The 17,582-nt window shown below is 39.8% G+C and overlaps 2 protein-coding genes across 2 annotated transcripts; one reads left to right on the top strand and one right to left on the bottom strand.

Moving 5' to 3' along the window:
- Nucleotides 1-101: 101 nt before the first annotated feature.
- Nucleotides 102-10,120, bottom strand: tax1bp3 (Tax1 (human T-cell leukemia virus type I) binding protein 3). The gene is made up of 4 exons (XM_088907860.1): nucleotides 9,944-10,120; nucleotides 5,245-5,364; nucleotides 4,377-4,454; nucleotides 102-2,779 (listed from the first exon to the last, which is right to left on the bottom strand). Exons 1-4 carry the CDS (start codon nucleotides 9,980-9,982, stop codon nucleotides 2,645-2,647), a joined length of 372 nt encoding a protein of 123 aa, XP_088763986.1. The 5' UTR covers nucleotides 9,983-10,120; the 3' UTR covers nucleotides 102-2,644.
- A 1,037-nt stretch (nucleotides 10,121-11,157) lies between these two features.
- cib3 (calcium and integrin binding family member 3) lies at nucleotides 11,158-17,020 on the top strand. Its single transcript, XM_088907767.1, has 6 exons — nucleotides 11,158-11,208; nucleotides 12,504-12,538; nucleotides 13,362-13,473; nucleotides 14,023-14,170; nucleotides 15,803-15,998; nucleotides 16,999-17,020. The coding sequence occupies exons 1-6, from the start codon at nucleotides 11,158-11,160 to the stop codon at nucleotides 17,018-17,020; spliced, it is 564 nt and encodes a 187-aa protein (XP_088763893.1).
- The last annotated feature ends 562 nt before the right edge of the window (nucleotides 17,021-17,582 follow it).

Here is a 17,582-nt window from a genome sequence, read left to right as displayed (position 1 = left end):
TACTTTCCTCTGCCAGCTACTTGCCATGCATTTTGAAAAACGTGTTTCTCAATGATTATTTGTAGAGTATTTTGGCAAGAAAAACAGCAGTTACAAGTGTATTGTACCTCATAATCATTTAATAATGCAAGACAAGATATCTTCAGAAACTATTACATACAGCACCACACAGACTTGCTAGTAGGAGGGTAACTGCAGCAGGTTGTTATCCAGAACAGTCCTACCACAGGTCTGTACTACTCGAACTGGCTGCAAAGATTTTCATTAGCACTTGTCTTGGACTATCTAATTGTAAAGTAAATACAGTGCAAGACTAATGCTCTTTGGGGTCTGCATAATCATACATTAGCATTTTAGGAATGAAATGAAAAGAATACAGAGACATAACAGTATGAATACAGAGCAGACTTTTACAAAACAAGATTTTTACAGTGTAGTGTTTAAATAGCCTTTCTAGGTCTTTAAAAAAGTGTTAAATTAGAAATGCATTGTGTTAAAGGAATGTAGTGTGTATACTAAGAAGTTTTAGGGTTTAGCTAAACCCTATTGGAACGATCTTGCATAGGAGTGTATAGTGGATCCACAATAACAAGCATAGATTAAAAAGCACCAAACAATAAGAGACTGCATCTATGATTATTAGAATCCAAGGTTTACAATTATGGCAGTGATTGATGAAAATGTTTACTATAGGACTAAAAACAAATATGACCAAGTAAACAAAATGTATTCTGTGTTGAATCCACTGATTATTAGCAAAACTAGTTTCTTTTTTCAGGTCTGTTCCATAGGGTGGAGGTAATAATTGCAGATATTGCTTTCTGATATTGTAGTAGCAATGAAACAAGATGCTTAACTGGTTTGGTTTCCCCATCAAGATCAAAAGCTGATGGAAAACCTCTGCACTGAGTGTTTAAAAACCACAGTAAACCAGGCACATAGTTTACATTCTCTTTTACCCTTTTTGAGGCACTGTGGTCAATTTGATGGTACAAAGGTGTAGTTAACCCCACCATTGATGAGCAGACAGACTTCTTACAGGATGGATACAGAAAGCTGAATTGAAAATGTTACCTTTATATTGTCCCCTTTAAGGATCATGTCTTTCACTGTTATTCTTTTATGGAGTTGTGGGATTATATGATTCAAAAAGTTTATTTTACGGCTTATGTGAATTAATTTTTTTCCCCATAGTATTTACAGGAGGATAATTGGTTAGCCTTGAGCAAAGCTATTCCAGTGTAAAACTACAAAGGAAAAACAATCATGTTACTTTAGAGCTCTCACTTAATATCTCCATGAATGCTCAGCTTCTCTGATCTTACACAAGCTGAAACAAAAGGCACTTGGAACAGTTATCGAATGTAGTGGTTCCAAAACATGGGGTCTGAAGGCTCCCAAAAAACATTTCTGTCCCATATAAGCAGTATATCTATCTATAATGTACTAACCCGATCAATTGTGCTTGTACTAATGGGAAAATCTTTAAATTTTCTTCGAATAATTGGAAATAAAGTACTCATTATCAGCATTGTGAATTAAGAGTTTGGAAAGCAGTCACGATGGCAGCAGCTACAGCTGGGAGTTAAGTTTAATTCTAATCCATTTAAATTTAAAATCAGCTGCCTTTGAGCTGGCAAAGCATACAGGAACTGAAAATCAAAGATGCTGTAAAAGGAGAATTAATGTAACGTTTAAGGGCTGAGATATTCAGATCCTCAACTGCTTTAATCCTATAAACCCAAAATTTGGGACAAAGCCCAGAACATCAGGCTAACCCTGTGCCCCTACCCTCTCAAATGGCCCACCATTTAGCATTTTAAGGCTGTTTTTTAAAAAATATATCAAACATAATTTAGGCTGTGCACATTACTTTGGTATCATTTAAACTTAAAAAAATGAATCAAAATATACTTAAAATAATGTTTTCATATTTTCCCAGAACATGTACTTTAAAGCACTATATACCTTATTGTTTTTGGCACAATTAAACAAATTAAAGGAATCCATTAGAATTAATCCACATGCTTTGAAGACCAATATCTGTCAGCCTTCAGGCATGCACTGAGAAACACTGAGAAACCTGAGAAACCTTACTAGAAAACTGAAGTTGCCACAAAACACGACGGTAAATTCAGAGATTCAGTACAAACTCTAGAGTGGCTTTCTTCTTGTGGTTTATAGTTTAAACAGGCTGTAATGATGTTCATACATTTTATTTGCTGAAATGCAATGCATTTTATAACACTTAACTTCCTTTGAAATAATCACACTCCAACATTTTCTCCCTCGAATCAGTTTTGCATTTTTTTTATATTACTTCCAAATGTGCCTGTGTTGTAAAGGTTACGACACATGCACAAATTCTGTAAAGTAGAGATGAATCAAGAACAGGTGAGGTCCATCTAAATGAAACAAAACAATTCAATCGAACCCGGTCCTCACATTCCAGAAAGAATTTTCCCTGTACAATCTGTGAAAAATCTGGACAGGTAGTATATCTAACCTGCTAGCAGGTTGCTGGGGGTGAAAACCCTGGAAATACACACCTCCCAAGTGTTGGAAATGAACTCTGCAACATCAGCAGCCCCGCTGTGGATTAAAACTACGGATTCCTCATCAAGAGCCCTTGTCTTATGCGTTACTACATCATCGAATGCCGGACTGCCTCTTCCAGGGACTTCCTCGTCACCAGAAGTCTCACTATATCTTCGTTCTTCTTCGTGAGCCTCTTCCGCGCCTGGTCATGGGTCACCATGGTCATATCCCAGCCATTCACCTGGATGGGACGGAGGCATAAGATTCATTGTATACCGGGACATGGGATATGGGTAAGGTGTCCAGGGAGCTGACCATATTGCTCAGATTAAATCTATAACTGGTGAGGAAAAAAAGAACAACATGCATGAAATATATATTAGGTCAGTCTTGGTCCTACTTCTAAAGCCCTTCGAGATCCTTTGAAAGGAAATTGTTACAAATAACTATAATGAGTAATTGGCTTTATCCAATGACATTTACGTAAAGGATAACCAACATATTCTCTTAATGGTTTTAGGCATCCTGCAGAATGTTTTACAGGCCACAGATGAGAGGCCATAGCTACAGTATTAAGCACAAGAACAGCTTATAGAGAGCTGACAAAAGGCTGTCTAAGAAAGGCTAAACCATTGCTAGACAAAATAGCTAGAAGTGGACAGTTAAATGAAAATAGCTTTTAATAGGATCCAAGGATCAGGAGAAAAATAGAAAAGAAGACACTGTTGACACCAATCTTTCAGATGAGAAGCCCACAAAGAGCTACTATCAGATCACATTCCTGATCTTTTCACTGCTTTGTCAACCTTGGAATTCCAATGAAATAATAAGCACTGCCCCTACGCAACTCAGACGGTAGTTATTATGGAGAAATGAACACAAGCATTAGATAATTGACAACAACTACAAAGACACTAAAGAAAGCTAAGAAAAAATCCCATGCCCACCAATACTGCCTTCTCTGCCTTGGCTACAAATTAAATTGGACAGATGCAGTTTATTCAATGTAGTATAAAAGCACAGAGAACAATTTAAAAAATAAGCCCATCTTGAGACAGTAAAAACGCAGAAAACAACAAAAGCACCACTTAATTTATGACTAACTTGTGTTATTTTTTAAACTCAAAGAGGCTTTGCTTCCCCACAAACGATGAAGGAGGAATCCTACCATTAAAACAAATACAGTGCATCCAGCTTCTTTCTACGAATGAGGTACTCCTCGGGTTTGTTAAAACCAAATCCTATCAACGCCTCTCTTACTTTGTTTAACAGACCCTCATTATGAGTGGAGGTTTGGTCCGTATCTCCTGAACAGAAACTTTCCACTTTGAGTCAAAAGCTCTGCATCACATCACATCGATAATACTGCTCCACTCTGACTGGATCAACTCAGAGTCTTCCTGGGGGGCTTGCATGCAGCATGACAAGCCTGTAGTGCCTAAAGAGTGCAGCACAGATGAGCTGCATACTGGTTCTCTCAAGAAGCTAATAAAGCACTGAAACTTCTTACTCTTCCTCTGTTGCTGCAGTCCGGACCCGCAGACCAAAGCCATAGACGTCATTGACACTGCACCTCCGGCGCTGATCCCTGCGAGCGTTTATGCTGCCAGGATCAAGTCAAATGCATCAGCAGCACCTGACCCTGATCTGTACCTCCTCCCCAAGAGGAACACCTGATCCGCTCCAGTAGCGTTTACACTACTTTTTTTTTTCTTGAGCAAGACGAGATGCTACTGATGCATTCGATCCCGATCAGAAATGGCAGCGCAAATGGGCCTACTGTTCGGACAAGTGGGATCACCTGTTTCACCCTCTCGAAGATTCCGATCGAGACCCACCTGCATTATTTTATCCCCGACCATCAGCCCAGCCACTTCTGCTGGCCCCCCTGGCGTCACTCTGGTAACATAGATTCCCTGCATCATCGCGTAAAAAATACTGCAGTTAATTACCTTGGCACACATATAGGTGAAACAGAGCATTACTGTATTAGTTCAGATGCTTGTGTGGGAGGCCTCCATGTGTGTAAATATAGTTATTTTCGAACAGTGTCAAAGGATTAATTTTGTAGACCCTGATCATACTAGACTTTCTTTAATTAGGGTCTATGAAAAAACTTACTTACAATTGTTCCAGACATTTACTAAACATGCACGATGTCCTTCTGTATTCTTAGATTTTTAATTTATCAAAAGTGATTTTTTTCACCCCAGACCTCCTGAGGAAGCCAAGGCTGCTGCTGGAAAAGGTGTTAGAGGGACCAGTAGGGGGCGCTCACCCTGCGGTCTGTGTGGATCCTAATGCCTCAGTATAGTGATAAGGACACTGTAAAAAAGGTGCCGTGCTTCGGATGTGACATTAAACAGAGGTGCTGACTCTCCGTGGTCATTAAAAACACCAGGGTGTTTCTTAAAAAGAGTAGGGGTGTTACCCCAGCATCCTGGCTAAATTTCCACCTGGCCTTTACCAATCATGGCCTCCTAATAATCCCGTCTATGAATTGGTTTCTTTACTCCATTCTCCTCCACAATGATAGTTGATGTGTGGTGAGCGTACTGGTGCACTACGACTACTGTTATATCATCCAGGTGGGGCTACTGGTAGTGGTGGAGGGGATTCCCCACTACCTGTAAAGTACTTTGAGTGGAGTGTCCATTAAACCATATATGTATAAGGAATTATTATTATAGTCCTGTTGCTGCCTACCTTGTCTGTCTTGTCTTCCGAAAAGGGGTTCTGCCCAGGGTCCTGATCGATCCCTCCTCCTATACTGAATCCTAGTATCAAGTTGTCGCCCTGACGGAGTTTGTGAATTTCGATACGTTGCTGGAAAACAAATTGAACAACCCGTTTCACTATAGTGAAGTGAGCCGATCTGTTCATAAGCATGCAAACTAAGCACAGGTCCACAGAACACAACTTTAGGAAGCAAGGAGCAATTACAATAAAGCTCTAGCAAAGCACGGGTTCAACCACATGCATGCATGTTCCTCTTTAGAAACATGCAGACACACGTTTCTAACCAAGCATCTCACTACAGCATGTGTCCCTTCCAGAGGATATAGCCTACCGCTGTTTACTTCTACTGAATTTACAACAATTGCAGATCTGGGGTTTATTCATTCCACTCATTTAAAAGGAAAGTGATTGGTTTATTTCCATAATAGTGCTAAATCATAATAAAATAAGCTATTTTCATCTTTGATGAGTAGTTAATAGAGCTAAAGTGTTAAAACACACTCCACCTTAGCTTGCCAAACTGAAATGATTAAGGAAATTAAACCGTAAAGCATGATCCCAACTCTCTAATGTTATGAGATATTTCTTCCCCACATAAGGAGATGGACAGATGACACATTAAGTCAGCGGTAAATAGCACCCATAAGTATTAAGAAAATACCCTAAATTCTCTAGGTTGCTTGGAATTCGAGCCCTGCAGGCTTTCACCCACTCGACACTCAACAAATAGCTTTTACATGCAAGACTGTCAGACCTTTGAGTCATTTACCCTCCAACTGCTCAAATACCGGAGGAAAAAATAAACTCTTCGGCAACAGAGACAGATGCAGTCTCTTGGCAGCATCTGCGGCATTTCAGTACACAAAGCAGGCCTATATGTGATAATCAAGTCCATATAAACATCTAGCATTCTGTTCATCAGTAACTATGCCAATTATGCTGAACTTGTTGATTTGGTTCCTTTTATTATTGTCTGTCTCGGCTCTCTGATTACATCTGGCACCCAAAAGGCAGAAGAAGAAGAACTTCTAGTTGTCTTTATCTGTAACTCATCAACCCCTTAGATAACCTCAGATAGGCGGTTAGTTCAAGTAGTTTGACTTTTTGACAAGCTGAGAGCTACTAGACTCTACACACTAATTTAGGATTAAAATCCGTAATGTGCTTTGGTTGTTTGCTCGCTTTGACAAACAAAGCTCTTTTAATAGCAAAATAATACAAGGAGTAGATGCTGTGTGGTTGACGGTTATAAGGACAGTAGAAAAAGATTAACCCAGAGACTAGAGGAGCTGATCTCCATTTCTTTTTTTTTATATTAACTGTTGTTAAAATGTATTGTTCTGACTGAGAAGAAATAAAACTCTTTACTGGAATACCATATATCATCACATAACTTGACAATCTTCACACTAGTTATGTTAGCATCTAATGGAATGATGAGTCTGTACTGTATCTATCTCTGTGTATAAACTAAGAAATATCAATTCACAAAAAGCGGATTAACTAAATTTTGAAAATGCTTTTTTCATTCCTATGCAATATTAAAATAATCTATACAAGGGCACTAAAACCAGTTCTGGGACTATGATGTGTTAATTTAACTTTTTATCAGTTATCTCACATTCCTCTCCTCATGTGTAATATCAAGGACTGGGCAATCTGCAGTGAGGCTATTGGCTATTTAAAGAACGCTGTCATCTGCTTATCCTGTTGAGAATGTTCTGCAATGTCCTGGCATCTTCATTAATATAAAGAAATACTATGCAGCATGTCCTATAGCAAGTCTTATTTTCAAGTCCTATGAAAGCTAACACTATCTTGATACATCAAGTAATCTAATTCAAGGTTCTTGATAGAACTGAACACTTTGCAGACTTGTTAGTTGCATTTTCAGCATTTTAAAAGTTGTCTGAATACACACGAAAACTGGGAAACACAATAAAACATATGAGTACCCTCATCGTATTATGGCGGTCTGATGTCAACTTCACTGCGTGTTCATAGGGAACCCAGACAATGCACTGCAGCAGAAAGTGTAATATCCGTATTTACTAATCAGACTGGGATGTGGAAACATGAAGGTTCTTTCTTCTAAGTGTGACCTGGAATGTTAGCACTCACATCTGGCTTTCTTTAATATGTTATTGTACTTGCAGTCAAAGCTAAAATACTTTTCCAGGAAGTTACTCTTAAGATTCTATTGTTATAAAATACTCCTTTTAATTAAATCAATATAAATGCATGTGAGGAGGCTTATAAAAAATAGTAACAGCTTCAAACACTACAGTGTCCCAGATTGTGGATGAAAAAAAAATAATTTCAATATCTCAGTTTGAGGACAGCACAGTGGTACAATGGTTAGGTTTGCTACCTCACAATGCTAACCGCTGGGGACCTGGATTCAATTCCTGGGGTACTATCTACATGGAGTTTATAAGGCATGTTCTTGCATGGGTCTCCACTTTGTGCTCCGGTTTCCTCCCACAGTCCAAAGACATACTGGTACAGTAGGTCTATTGGCTTCTGTAAAATTGGCCCTGCTGTGAGTGTGTGTGCCCTGAAATGGAGCCATCCAGGTGAACAGTATCTCACCTTGTGCCAGGTGCTTGCCAGGGTAAGTTCCAGCTCTCCCTACAACCATGTTTATCTTAAATGGATGAGAAAATGGAAGGATGGATCTCAGTTTGAAAAACTTAAATTCAGATTCTTTGTAAGGACCTCGGAGTGCTCACTTGTAACTCACACAGCAAAAGCACAGAATAAGAAGAGGTCTTCCTATATCTTTTCTATTTTGCATGCCTTTTCTCCTCTAATATTTACTAAAAATCACGTTTCATCGCGTGAGCATGTGCTATTACAAACAACATCCGTATGTAATATCTGCCCCCACTGACCCTGGATAACAGCATGTCCTGTGGCGTCAGTCACACACCCCAGCAGTTTGCCAGCTCGTGTACTGACATGGTGAACAGGATGAATCTCTCAGTATATTAGCAATACTGTTGTTCAAAACAGTGTGTTGCCAAGATGACACGAGGTTCAAGGCTCCTTAGATCTTACTATAAAAAATACCATACGTAAAGCCCTCTACAGCACCTACAGTGCTCTTGGTTCTTCATTCCTTCAATATTTAAAAACCCAAAGCTGGAACCTTGAATAGAAACACATTCGTCAGTTTCTCCATAACAGTCAATTTGTTTAGATGAGAAAAGCTAGAAAACGCTTTCTTAACTCTCCACTTAGTTACTGTGTGCCTGTGTGTACAAAGTGGTCTCCCCTTCACATTATAAGGATGCTTTTTACGATTGGTCTCTTTAATAACGAGTAAGCAAACACGGTTTAATCCACAGTATAGTTTGTGCTGACAGTGTCATACATTCATTTTGATGAAACAGCTGGACATATGTTGAATGAACAATACGAAAAAGGTAATTGATACAGATGTTGCTGTTACAGTTCTTCATTGAAGTTCGTGAAATACACTGACCAGAATTGCTGCTAAATTAATACATCGAGGAATTTCTCAGAACACCTCTTTTCCAACAGGTGTGTCAGTAAAAACTAACAAATGGTTAGGCGGTCAAATGTTTTTGAGCATTATATAGAATTATATATATATAGAATAATTCACTGAATTGTTGGTTAACAGTTAACATGTATTTTTTTCCACTGCTGAGTGCATTTTCTGCTACAATTGCTATACTGTCTGCAAGTCTTTTCCACATCTGGTGAAAAGACGATTAAAAGTAATAGGGAATTGTCTGTAACCTACAAGTACTAATCTCTATATGAGGATTTTTCATTCAAACATGTGTAACAAATTAACACAGGTAAACACAGCCGCACGCCATTAAAAATGTATTTATTGATACTGCAGTTCAGTGAAAGCTGACGAGCAAACTACGATAAAAACTCACTAATACACCCACTTCGTAAACACACGGGGAAACCATTTACCGTAAGTAGTTGTAGTTTAAAAAAATCGGAACAATTACTTAAAACGAATGCACAGCTGTTAGAACCACAAAGCAAATAGCATTAATTGTATTATTCCAGATAGGTTTTTCATTCTATAAAAGTTTTAATTCTTTCAAATTTACAAACTTTTTTTACAGAATACAGTGCATGTTATCCGTATTTATGTAGTAGTACACGGGTGCGGATGGTACCCTTTAAAATGTAAAGGAACCGTGATTTCTCTAAAAGAGCCGAAGCAAAGGAGACAGAATTTTTTCAGAAATGTTCTACTAAGTAAAATCAATAACACATCAAACACATACTACTAATGATGTAAATAAAATTACGACGACAAAAACTCACTTTCTTTTACAAAAAATAAAATTTCTCATTCAAGTTTGCATTGAACTCGTCATTTACACGAATGTTAGTTTTTACAACTCATGCGCGTAAAAACCATGGATGTTATATTTTATGTAAAAAGTAGATTACTTTAGTCATGAAACAATACATTTAAAGTTTTTTCGTACTCGCACCCCAACGTAACAGCTCTACAAAGGGATTTCTGCGTTTCCCCCCGTGGCTTCAACTTGATAGGCAAGACCGAGGCTTTGTAAGGCCTACAAAATATTCCCTTCAAATAGCTCCATAGCCGCTATGGATGATGCACGGAAAAGCAAAAGAAAGTTTTCTTGTTAGAAAAACTTACCACTACAGCTGTAACTGGCTGTCCTGGAATATAAGACATTGTAAACCGAATACAATAAAAATCGCCTCACTCCGTAAAAAAGGCACAGCCCTCAGCCGAACAAGGGATAAATACAATTAAAGCACCACTTTCCTTATTCATGAGCAGGCTTTGTGAATAATTCATGACTCGGCTCCAGGTTGGGCGTATAAAGATGAGGTAATGCTCCCTACTGTTGGTGTTGGAAATTAAGTCGATCGTCCCGATTTGTTCGTGTTACGGACTCTTAATAAAAACTAAGCACTACCGTGAAACTTCATAGTAAAGTGCTGTTGATTTACCTGGAATTTATACAGCAGTATTGTTCATATTAATGGAAATGTCCTTGCAATTTTAAAGGACGCCAATGTATTAAAAAAATCTTCGCTCAATTTCACAATTCTGGAAGACCCCTCCCCATGTTTATTTGGAGTTAGAAATTACAAAATTGCACAAATCAACGTTTAGTGTTCAAACGGTACAAGGAATTAATGTCTTCGTCAAGTTTTGTTAAGAAGCACGTTTATTTTTCTTATGTATTCAAAGTAATTCTGATGTTATTCAGCTGCAGACCTTTTAAATCCATTCCTTCTGTGTCTCTTTTTCTTTTTATTTGTACAAAGTACATTAAAAAAAAACTGCCCTCTGGCCCATCACGGACCCTAAGGATGTCACACAGTTTACTGAACAGGGACAGCGCACAGCTCTTAACCAGAGTTAGTTAAATGACATCTGTACATCTGGGATGGACACAACATGATACAAACACGATACATATAGAAAATACAAGTATACAAGTACTGCTTGCTGTTGTGGACAAACTTCAGCACGCCAGGTTGACGAGACCTGATGCACTCTCTGTAAAGACCATTTACAGGCTGTAACGTGAGACAGGGGTGAGTGCGAGGTAGGAGCATCACGCTGGGGAGCACTTGGCATTGATATGAGTCTGAATTATGCTGGACGCCAGCCCTAGTTCATTTTAAAGGGGCTTCTATTCAGATCAGAGAAATCGATGAAATGCTCCCATTATGATGGTGAACTAAAGGGGCGCATGGCAAAGGATACCTGATCTCCCACTGTTCCAGGGCTCCTTTTGTTCCAGTATTTTCATATCTGAAATATCCAGAGGTCTTATAAAAGGCTGTTGGGTGGAACACTGCAATGGCACTGAGGCAAGGGGAGTTTGCACAAGAATGGGGAACAAACAGACCATCTTTACAACACAGCAGCTAGATGCGTATCAGGTTGGTTCGAATTTATTGTCTCTCAGCGGGATGTTCTTTGAGCTCTCATGATTCTTCTTATTCAGGGCTGCACTTTGCAGATTGTAGCAGCTTCTCTTTCTGTACACTTTACCTGTGAACCCACTTTCAAAGACACAATGTTCTACGGTGTGAATCTTTCAAGTACGTCTGCACTAGGATTTTTATTCATCGTGAGGGAGCACTTTCTGAAACCACTGTAAATATCTGTTTTGTGCCAACAGTTATTAATATCAGCAAAGTATAGCAACCTGCGCCACCCAGATGCAATACAATTGCATTGGATCTTTTTCTAACTGGGTTGTGAAGGCTGAGCATTTCATATAAGTTTAAAAACAAGCAGTAAGGATGACACCTGTCTTTCCGAGATTGATTATTTCTGTGCACTGCGCCTTCCACTTTTGAATGGACCTGCTTGTATTAGCAAGGGATGTGTGGAGTGTGGAGTAGCAGTCCTCATTTCTAAATTACAAAGCTGTACTTTCTAGCCAGCAATCCCTCCATTTGTAACTGGCAGTGGTTTGAAAGGAAAGTTTGCAGCCTCAGTTAAAGAAATGACTGCTCATTCGAAGTAAATGGCCATCCTTGTTCACCACAGTCCGAAGGGTTAGCGTCAGTGTCAGGCAAGGCTGGATTATGGCAGGGTCTTTGTTCCATTAACAAAGGGGGTTGCTGAAGAGGAAATATGATTAATTTCTTCCTCTGTTAGCTCTGCAGCATGTCTGTGCCGAAAGGCTGCTGGTACATATTCACCCAGCATTATTTACTGATGAGCTGGTTTGGTATCAGTCCAGAGAAGAGCAACTAGATACATTTTGGGTCTTAAGGAGATGTTGTACACTGACAAGCTGAAAGAACTGAACCTCTTTAGTCTTAAACAGAGAAGAGTATGAGGTGGCCTGATACAAGTATTCAAAATTCTGACAAAGATAACCCTGCAGAGTTCTTCAGAACAACATTATTCGGGAAATTCTGTCTTATTTCAAGGAATGGCAGGATGATATCAATTAACTGTTAGTTTAATGGGTTGAATAGCTTTCTGTAACTAATAACTGTTTTTATGTTATTATGTAGAAAGATAATAAGAAATAACTTTTCATCTGTTGAGTCTTCAAGTGTCTTGTATTGTGGTTTTGCCTTATAATGGAGATGTAATAAAAAATGCTAATGTCACATAAGTGAAGCATGCATATCACATAAGTGAAGTTATGCCAAAATGCTGAACAAACAAGTATTCTCTATAGTTCAAATAGTTTTTATCTTTCTTGTTTTTCTAGGACTGTACATTTTTCACCAGAAAAGAAATCCTGAGGTAAGAAAAATGGCTCACCTTTGATAATAAACAAGGTTAATGAAGTAAATCCTTTTTGTTCATGTGGAATGTGACACAGCAGAGTTGTGAGGCATTTCTGTTAAGAGAACAAAATACAGAAAAAAACATTTTGCAATTTCCTTGAGAGAAAAAAACAAACTCTTTCAAAATCTTTGTTCAAAACAACCACAAGGACAAATTGTATTTGAACATAGTTTATATTTACCTTTCAGTAAAAGAAAGACATTATGAAATACAGTCTGTCTGTCAATTCAGAACCTAAAGACATTAGGTTGAACCATTGACCTGCTTGCAGAACATTCTTCTAAATTAATTTCTTTTACATTAGAATCCCTTGCACAAAGCCGATTTAGCTCATCAGTAAAAATTCAGTTCTCTGGGTTTGATGTTGAATGACATTTGCAAAATTAAATGGATTTTGATTGTCATCCTAAATCCTGAACAGAACTGAATGGCTTCCAAGCTGTCCTTCAAAATATAGCCCTTGTGTAGTCCATTTAGTTTAGACTAAATGGTGCCCTGCCCAAATTTCCCCCTGGCCCTTACCAATCATGGCCTCCTAATAATCCCCATCTCTGAACTGGCTTCATCACCTCCCCACTGATAGCTGATGGGTGTTGAGAGTACTGGCGCACTTTGGCTGCCGTCGCATCATCCAGGTGGGGGCTACACACTGGGGGTGATGGAGGGGACTCCCCATTACCTGTAAGGTGCTTTGAGTGGAGTGTCCAGACAGGCACTATGTAAGTGTAAGGATATTATGATTATGATGTATCCTTGCATCATGTACTAATGTCCCTAGGCTGTTTCATCGCTACCGGGACCTGGCACCCCAGCTTGTTCCACTCGACTACACCAGCAACCCAGATGTCAAGATACCATACGAGCTGATTGGCAGCATGCCGGAGTTGAAGGTACGCCCACTGATTGTGCTGGTGAAGGATGTCCATGCCATGCTCCTGGGGACACAATCAATTATTCATCGCCTACTAATTGACAGGAGCCTTGGAGAGGTTATGAGTAACTTGATCCCTGTACACCTGAAGAAAGTTATATTGCACAGCTTGCGCTCCTGGCAATAGAAGCTATTGTCTGGCACTTCACACACAGTACAGGGCTGCTCTTGTGGGCATTTGCACTGTGGAAAAGATCAGCATTATTAGTGAGCAAATACACCCTTAATCGTCTGCCAAAATCCCTTTGCAGATAGAGAAACGTTTGCAAAATTATTAGACCAATAGTTTGCTAAATACATTTTTGGTAGAACTTGTAATAGATAAGTTTTGTGCAGGTGAGGATGGGAGGTATGCTTTGTCTCTGTTGTTCTGGTAAAAGCAAACAAAACTAATCAATACATTTCTCTACAGGATTGGTCATTAAAAAATGATGTACAGTACTTCAGATGGTTGTGAGTGATTCAGGGTGGTAGTTAATGAAACAGATGTCTTTTTTGCAAATTGCAGGACAACCCTTTCCGCCAGAGAATAGCTGAGGTTTTCTCTGAAGACGGAGAGGGAAATATGACCCTAGATGACTTCCTGGACATGTTCTCTGTACTGAGTGAAATGGCACCAAGGGATCTGAAAGCATATTATGCTTTTAAAATTTATGGTTAGTGCTGGTCCATTGCAGTTTGTTTGTAAAAGATATATACAACATGAGTTAGGGGGAGTAGATCCCAGTAGAAGACAAATACATATGTTTATGGGCTTTTATTTTATATACTTTTCCAAATGTGGTCTACCTTTCATTTGAAGAAACTTTTATTTTGCAGATATCACCTCTACAGTAGCAATCAAACTTTCATTTCTACCCAACTTGACTGATAAGGGCTCATCCGATTTTTCTCGCGTTAATTGTCTCCAAGCATGATTCATGTAAGTTATAGACGTTTTCCAGTCAAGAATAGGATAAAGAGTTGTCCAAGTTCAATGCTTTAACTTCAGTATTGCCGTGCTTAAAAATGTGATTTGTGGAAGAGAAGCCATTTTTCCAATTATACAAACTCTTCAGCATACCCAACGATTTTAAAATTTCCTCAGCATGCTAGGAAGTAGATAACTACTTCCAAGATAGACCACTCGCTGGTGCCCCCCACTGCCTATAGTGCAACAAAGCAAAAGGAGCCAAAGATACTCAGAGCTTTAACTGAGACAACCTGAAAAGACCAGACAATAGAAAGCCATTCAGGAATAATTGATGAGCCCGTTATATGAAAGGCTCGGTTCTGAAAGGCGTCTGTGTGCTGGTGTGCCAGCGTTTTCTAATTAAAACACGCTGACAGATCACGCTGTTTTACAGCACGGGCCATGGTCATGGGTCAAAGAAAGTTTTCATGTATTATTCAGACGAGTTAAAAGAAAAGAGAGCAGGGCCGCAGTAGCTAGGCTTACAAATGAGCTACAATGCCATGGCAGTGAATTACTGGTTTTGTCACTTAATTTATGAGGAGTATCAAGTTTATTATTTATTGGCTTAGAAGACGCCCTCATGTAGAGAGACTTCATATGTCTAATATATGATAACATGCAAGGACTTTAAAATAAATCGAATTATAAAACAATTTTTGATGTGTGACAGTGATGACGTCGAGGAAAAGTCTGCTACTGGTGAATTTTCAGGCATAACATTTCCAGCTTGCTAGTTTCTTTGAAACACACCTGGTTAGTGTGTCCAGACAAAGACAAAACTGTTTAATGTCAAATGGTGATGGACTAATAGAGACCTGAAAGTGAGCGGTTCTTCTTGCTGGACAGATGTAGCTGCAGTGATTTGTGTCCGTGAAACTTTATCCATCCGTAGCTATATCCATCCACGTCCCAACTGCTATATCCAATTCAGGGACCCGGCAAGGACACACCCTGGAGGGGACGCCAGTCCATTGCAAGAGAGACACAGACACGCACACGTGAGGAGAACTTGCAAACTCCACACAGACAGTACCCCAGGTCTAGAATTGAACCCAGGGCCCCAGCACTAACCACTGTGCCACCATTCCACCCCATACACTAAAAGTACTAGAGCGGCCTTCACTCAGTCTAAGTGATTTAACTCTGGCAAACACCTCCAGGTGATATTCCTGGAGGTTCAAGCTTCAGATGTTAGACGTGAAGCCAGAGTGTCCAGTTCAGCAAGGGACCACCAGCACAAGCTGAATAACATTCGCTCGATGTCATGGTTTTTTTCCCTGGGGAGTCACGCCAGATTCCTCCCTCCACCCCCCTCTCCCTCCTCTGCTCTCAGACTTCAATAACGATGACTTCATCTGCAAGTCCGACCTGGAGAAAACGCTGAACAAACTCACCCGCAACGAGCTCACCCCGGAGGAGGTGCGGCTGGTGTGCGAGAAGGTCATCGACGAGGCCGACCTGGACAACGACGGGCGTCTGTCCCTGGAGGACTTCCAGCACATGATCGTGCGCGCCCCAGATTTCCTCAGGTCAGCAGCAACCCCTCCCCTGGAAACAAGACAAACCTCATGGCCTGGAATAAAATACTGCTGCCTGCTATTGCCTTCCGCATGATGTTCCAGATGCCAGATTTGCCATTTATACAGCCATAGATGTTGTCCTGGACTCTCAGGCTAACAGCAAGCACCATCATGCCATGCCCTTTTTTTTACAATGCCTCTTTGTGTTGTCGTCTCTCTGTTTGGTTAATAGTCTTTTAGAAAGTACTTTACCAACTTTAACTCTGGAAAGGGTGCATCTCTGATAAGCTTGTGCTTATCAAGTGCGCTTGTGCTTATTTATTTATTAAAAGAGCAGCCTACTGCTAGTCTGGAGCAAAAAGTTTTTTTTTCCACTTGTCGAAATGATTGCAGCTGTGCAGCATGTTCTGTCTGTAATAGTAACATAAGGTTTTGGGGTCACAAGGGTTCTCTTTTTTTCTGAAGAACATTTTGAAGATGATTTAAACAGATTAAACTTTAATTTGGACTCAGGGACTATTAGAATTATATTGCAGTGGTCCCATATCCCATATCATACTGTTCAATTAAATAAGTCAGCTGTGTAATTGTGTTTTGATACAGTAGATTCCTATACAGTTTTCTCAATCATGCATGTAGCCTATTCACTCTGGAACACCTGAGCTGAGCTAAGATGAGACCTCATTTTATAAATCATCTCATGTAGGTGATCATGAAACAGCAAGGACCAATAAAAATACTCCAGTAGATGGCAGTATTGCTTCACTGTTATTCACAAACAAACTACTGTACACCCAAGCTAAATACATAGACAGCTGGGTTAGAACCACACTCAGCTATCCAAGTGCAGATTGAAAGGAGATTAACATTTGTGCTCCTCTAGATAGTGCAGGATGTGGTGTATTTAGGGGGAAAAAATGCAAGTTGAAGTGAATTTAAACCTATTTGCAATGCAGGATATGAAAAGTTGGACTCTGAACACCATATCTGTTTCTCTCTCACCCTACAGCACCTTTCACATCCGCATATAAGGACCAGTGATGAGGACTTGGCTTCCTGCAGAGTGAAGCCTTTGAAGACCGTGGACACTAAAGGGAGACTGCAGAACAGACAAGACAGACCCAGAGTGCAAGGCTGGAAGAAGAATAAAGAAAGTGCACATTTGTCTTAAAACAAGGAAATGGCACTTAGTGTAATGCAGAGTGCATTGTGTTCCTGCTCAAAGGTGCGCAGAGCAACTGAAGCCTTTAGAATATAATGGTCTTTAGATCACGACAGACCAGCATCGACTCCAGTGGCAGTTTCAGATAATCTTCCTGTAGACACGCCTCATGTTGTTAATGAACCAAAGTTTGAGCAAAGGTCAAATCTCACACTTCCTTGTGCATAAAAGCCCTCTGGCTGCACACTGCGCAGTGTTCATATGTTCCTCGTACCCCAATCTCTTCCCTAACGTCACCCGTTGTTGCAGTGGTGAAGCGGAAGCTGAGGTTTTGGGTGAAGGTCTCCGTTTTCTTCTCAATGAACATCCCCAGTCTCACACATGGCCACGAGCCCTGGGGAGTGACCAAAAGAACGAGATCATGGCGGAAA

The sequence above is a fragment of the Atractosteus spatula genome, chromosome 28 (genome assembly GCF_055471065.1).
Source record: "Atractosteus spatula isolate fAtrSpa1 chromosome 28, fAtrSpa1.hap1, whole genome shotgun sequence".
Taxonomy (NCBI): domain Eukaryota; kingdom Metazoa; phylum Chordata; class Actinopteri; order Semionotiformes; family Lepisosteidae; genus Atractosteus; species Atractosteus spatula.
Note: the sequence above shows the minus strand (reverse complement) of the source record. Positions and strands in the feature narration are given on the sequence as shown.

Bases quoted from the DNA above. Each gene is read 5' to 3' on its own strand.
- cib3 (XM_088907767.1), top strand. From the start codon at position 11,158: ATGGGGAACAAACAGACCATCTTTACAACACAGCAGCTAGATGCGTAT. The intron at 14,171-15,802 runs GTTAGTGCTGGT...CTCTGCTCTCAG, and splicing joins TTATGCTTTTAAAATTTATG to ACTTCAATAACGATGACTTC. The intron at 15,999-16,998 runs GTCAGCAGCAAC...CTCACCCTACAG, and splicing joins CGCGCCCCAGATTTCCTCAG to CACCTTTCACATCCGCATAT.
- tax1bp3 (XM_088907860.1), bottom strand. From the start codon at position 9,982: ATGTCTTATATTCCAGGACAGCCAGTTACAGCTGTAGTG. The intron at 5,365-9,943 runs GTAAGTTTTTCT...TTTGTTTTCCAG, and splicing joins AGCCAGTTACAGCTGTAGTG to CAACGTATCGAAATTCACAA. The intron at 4,455-5,244 runs GTAGGCAGCAAC...GCGATGATGCAG, and splicing joins CGGAAGACAAGACAGACAAG to GGAATCTATGTTACCAGAGT.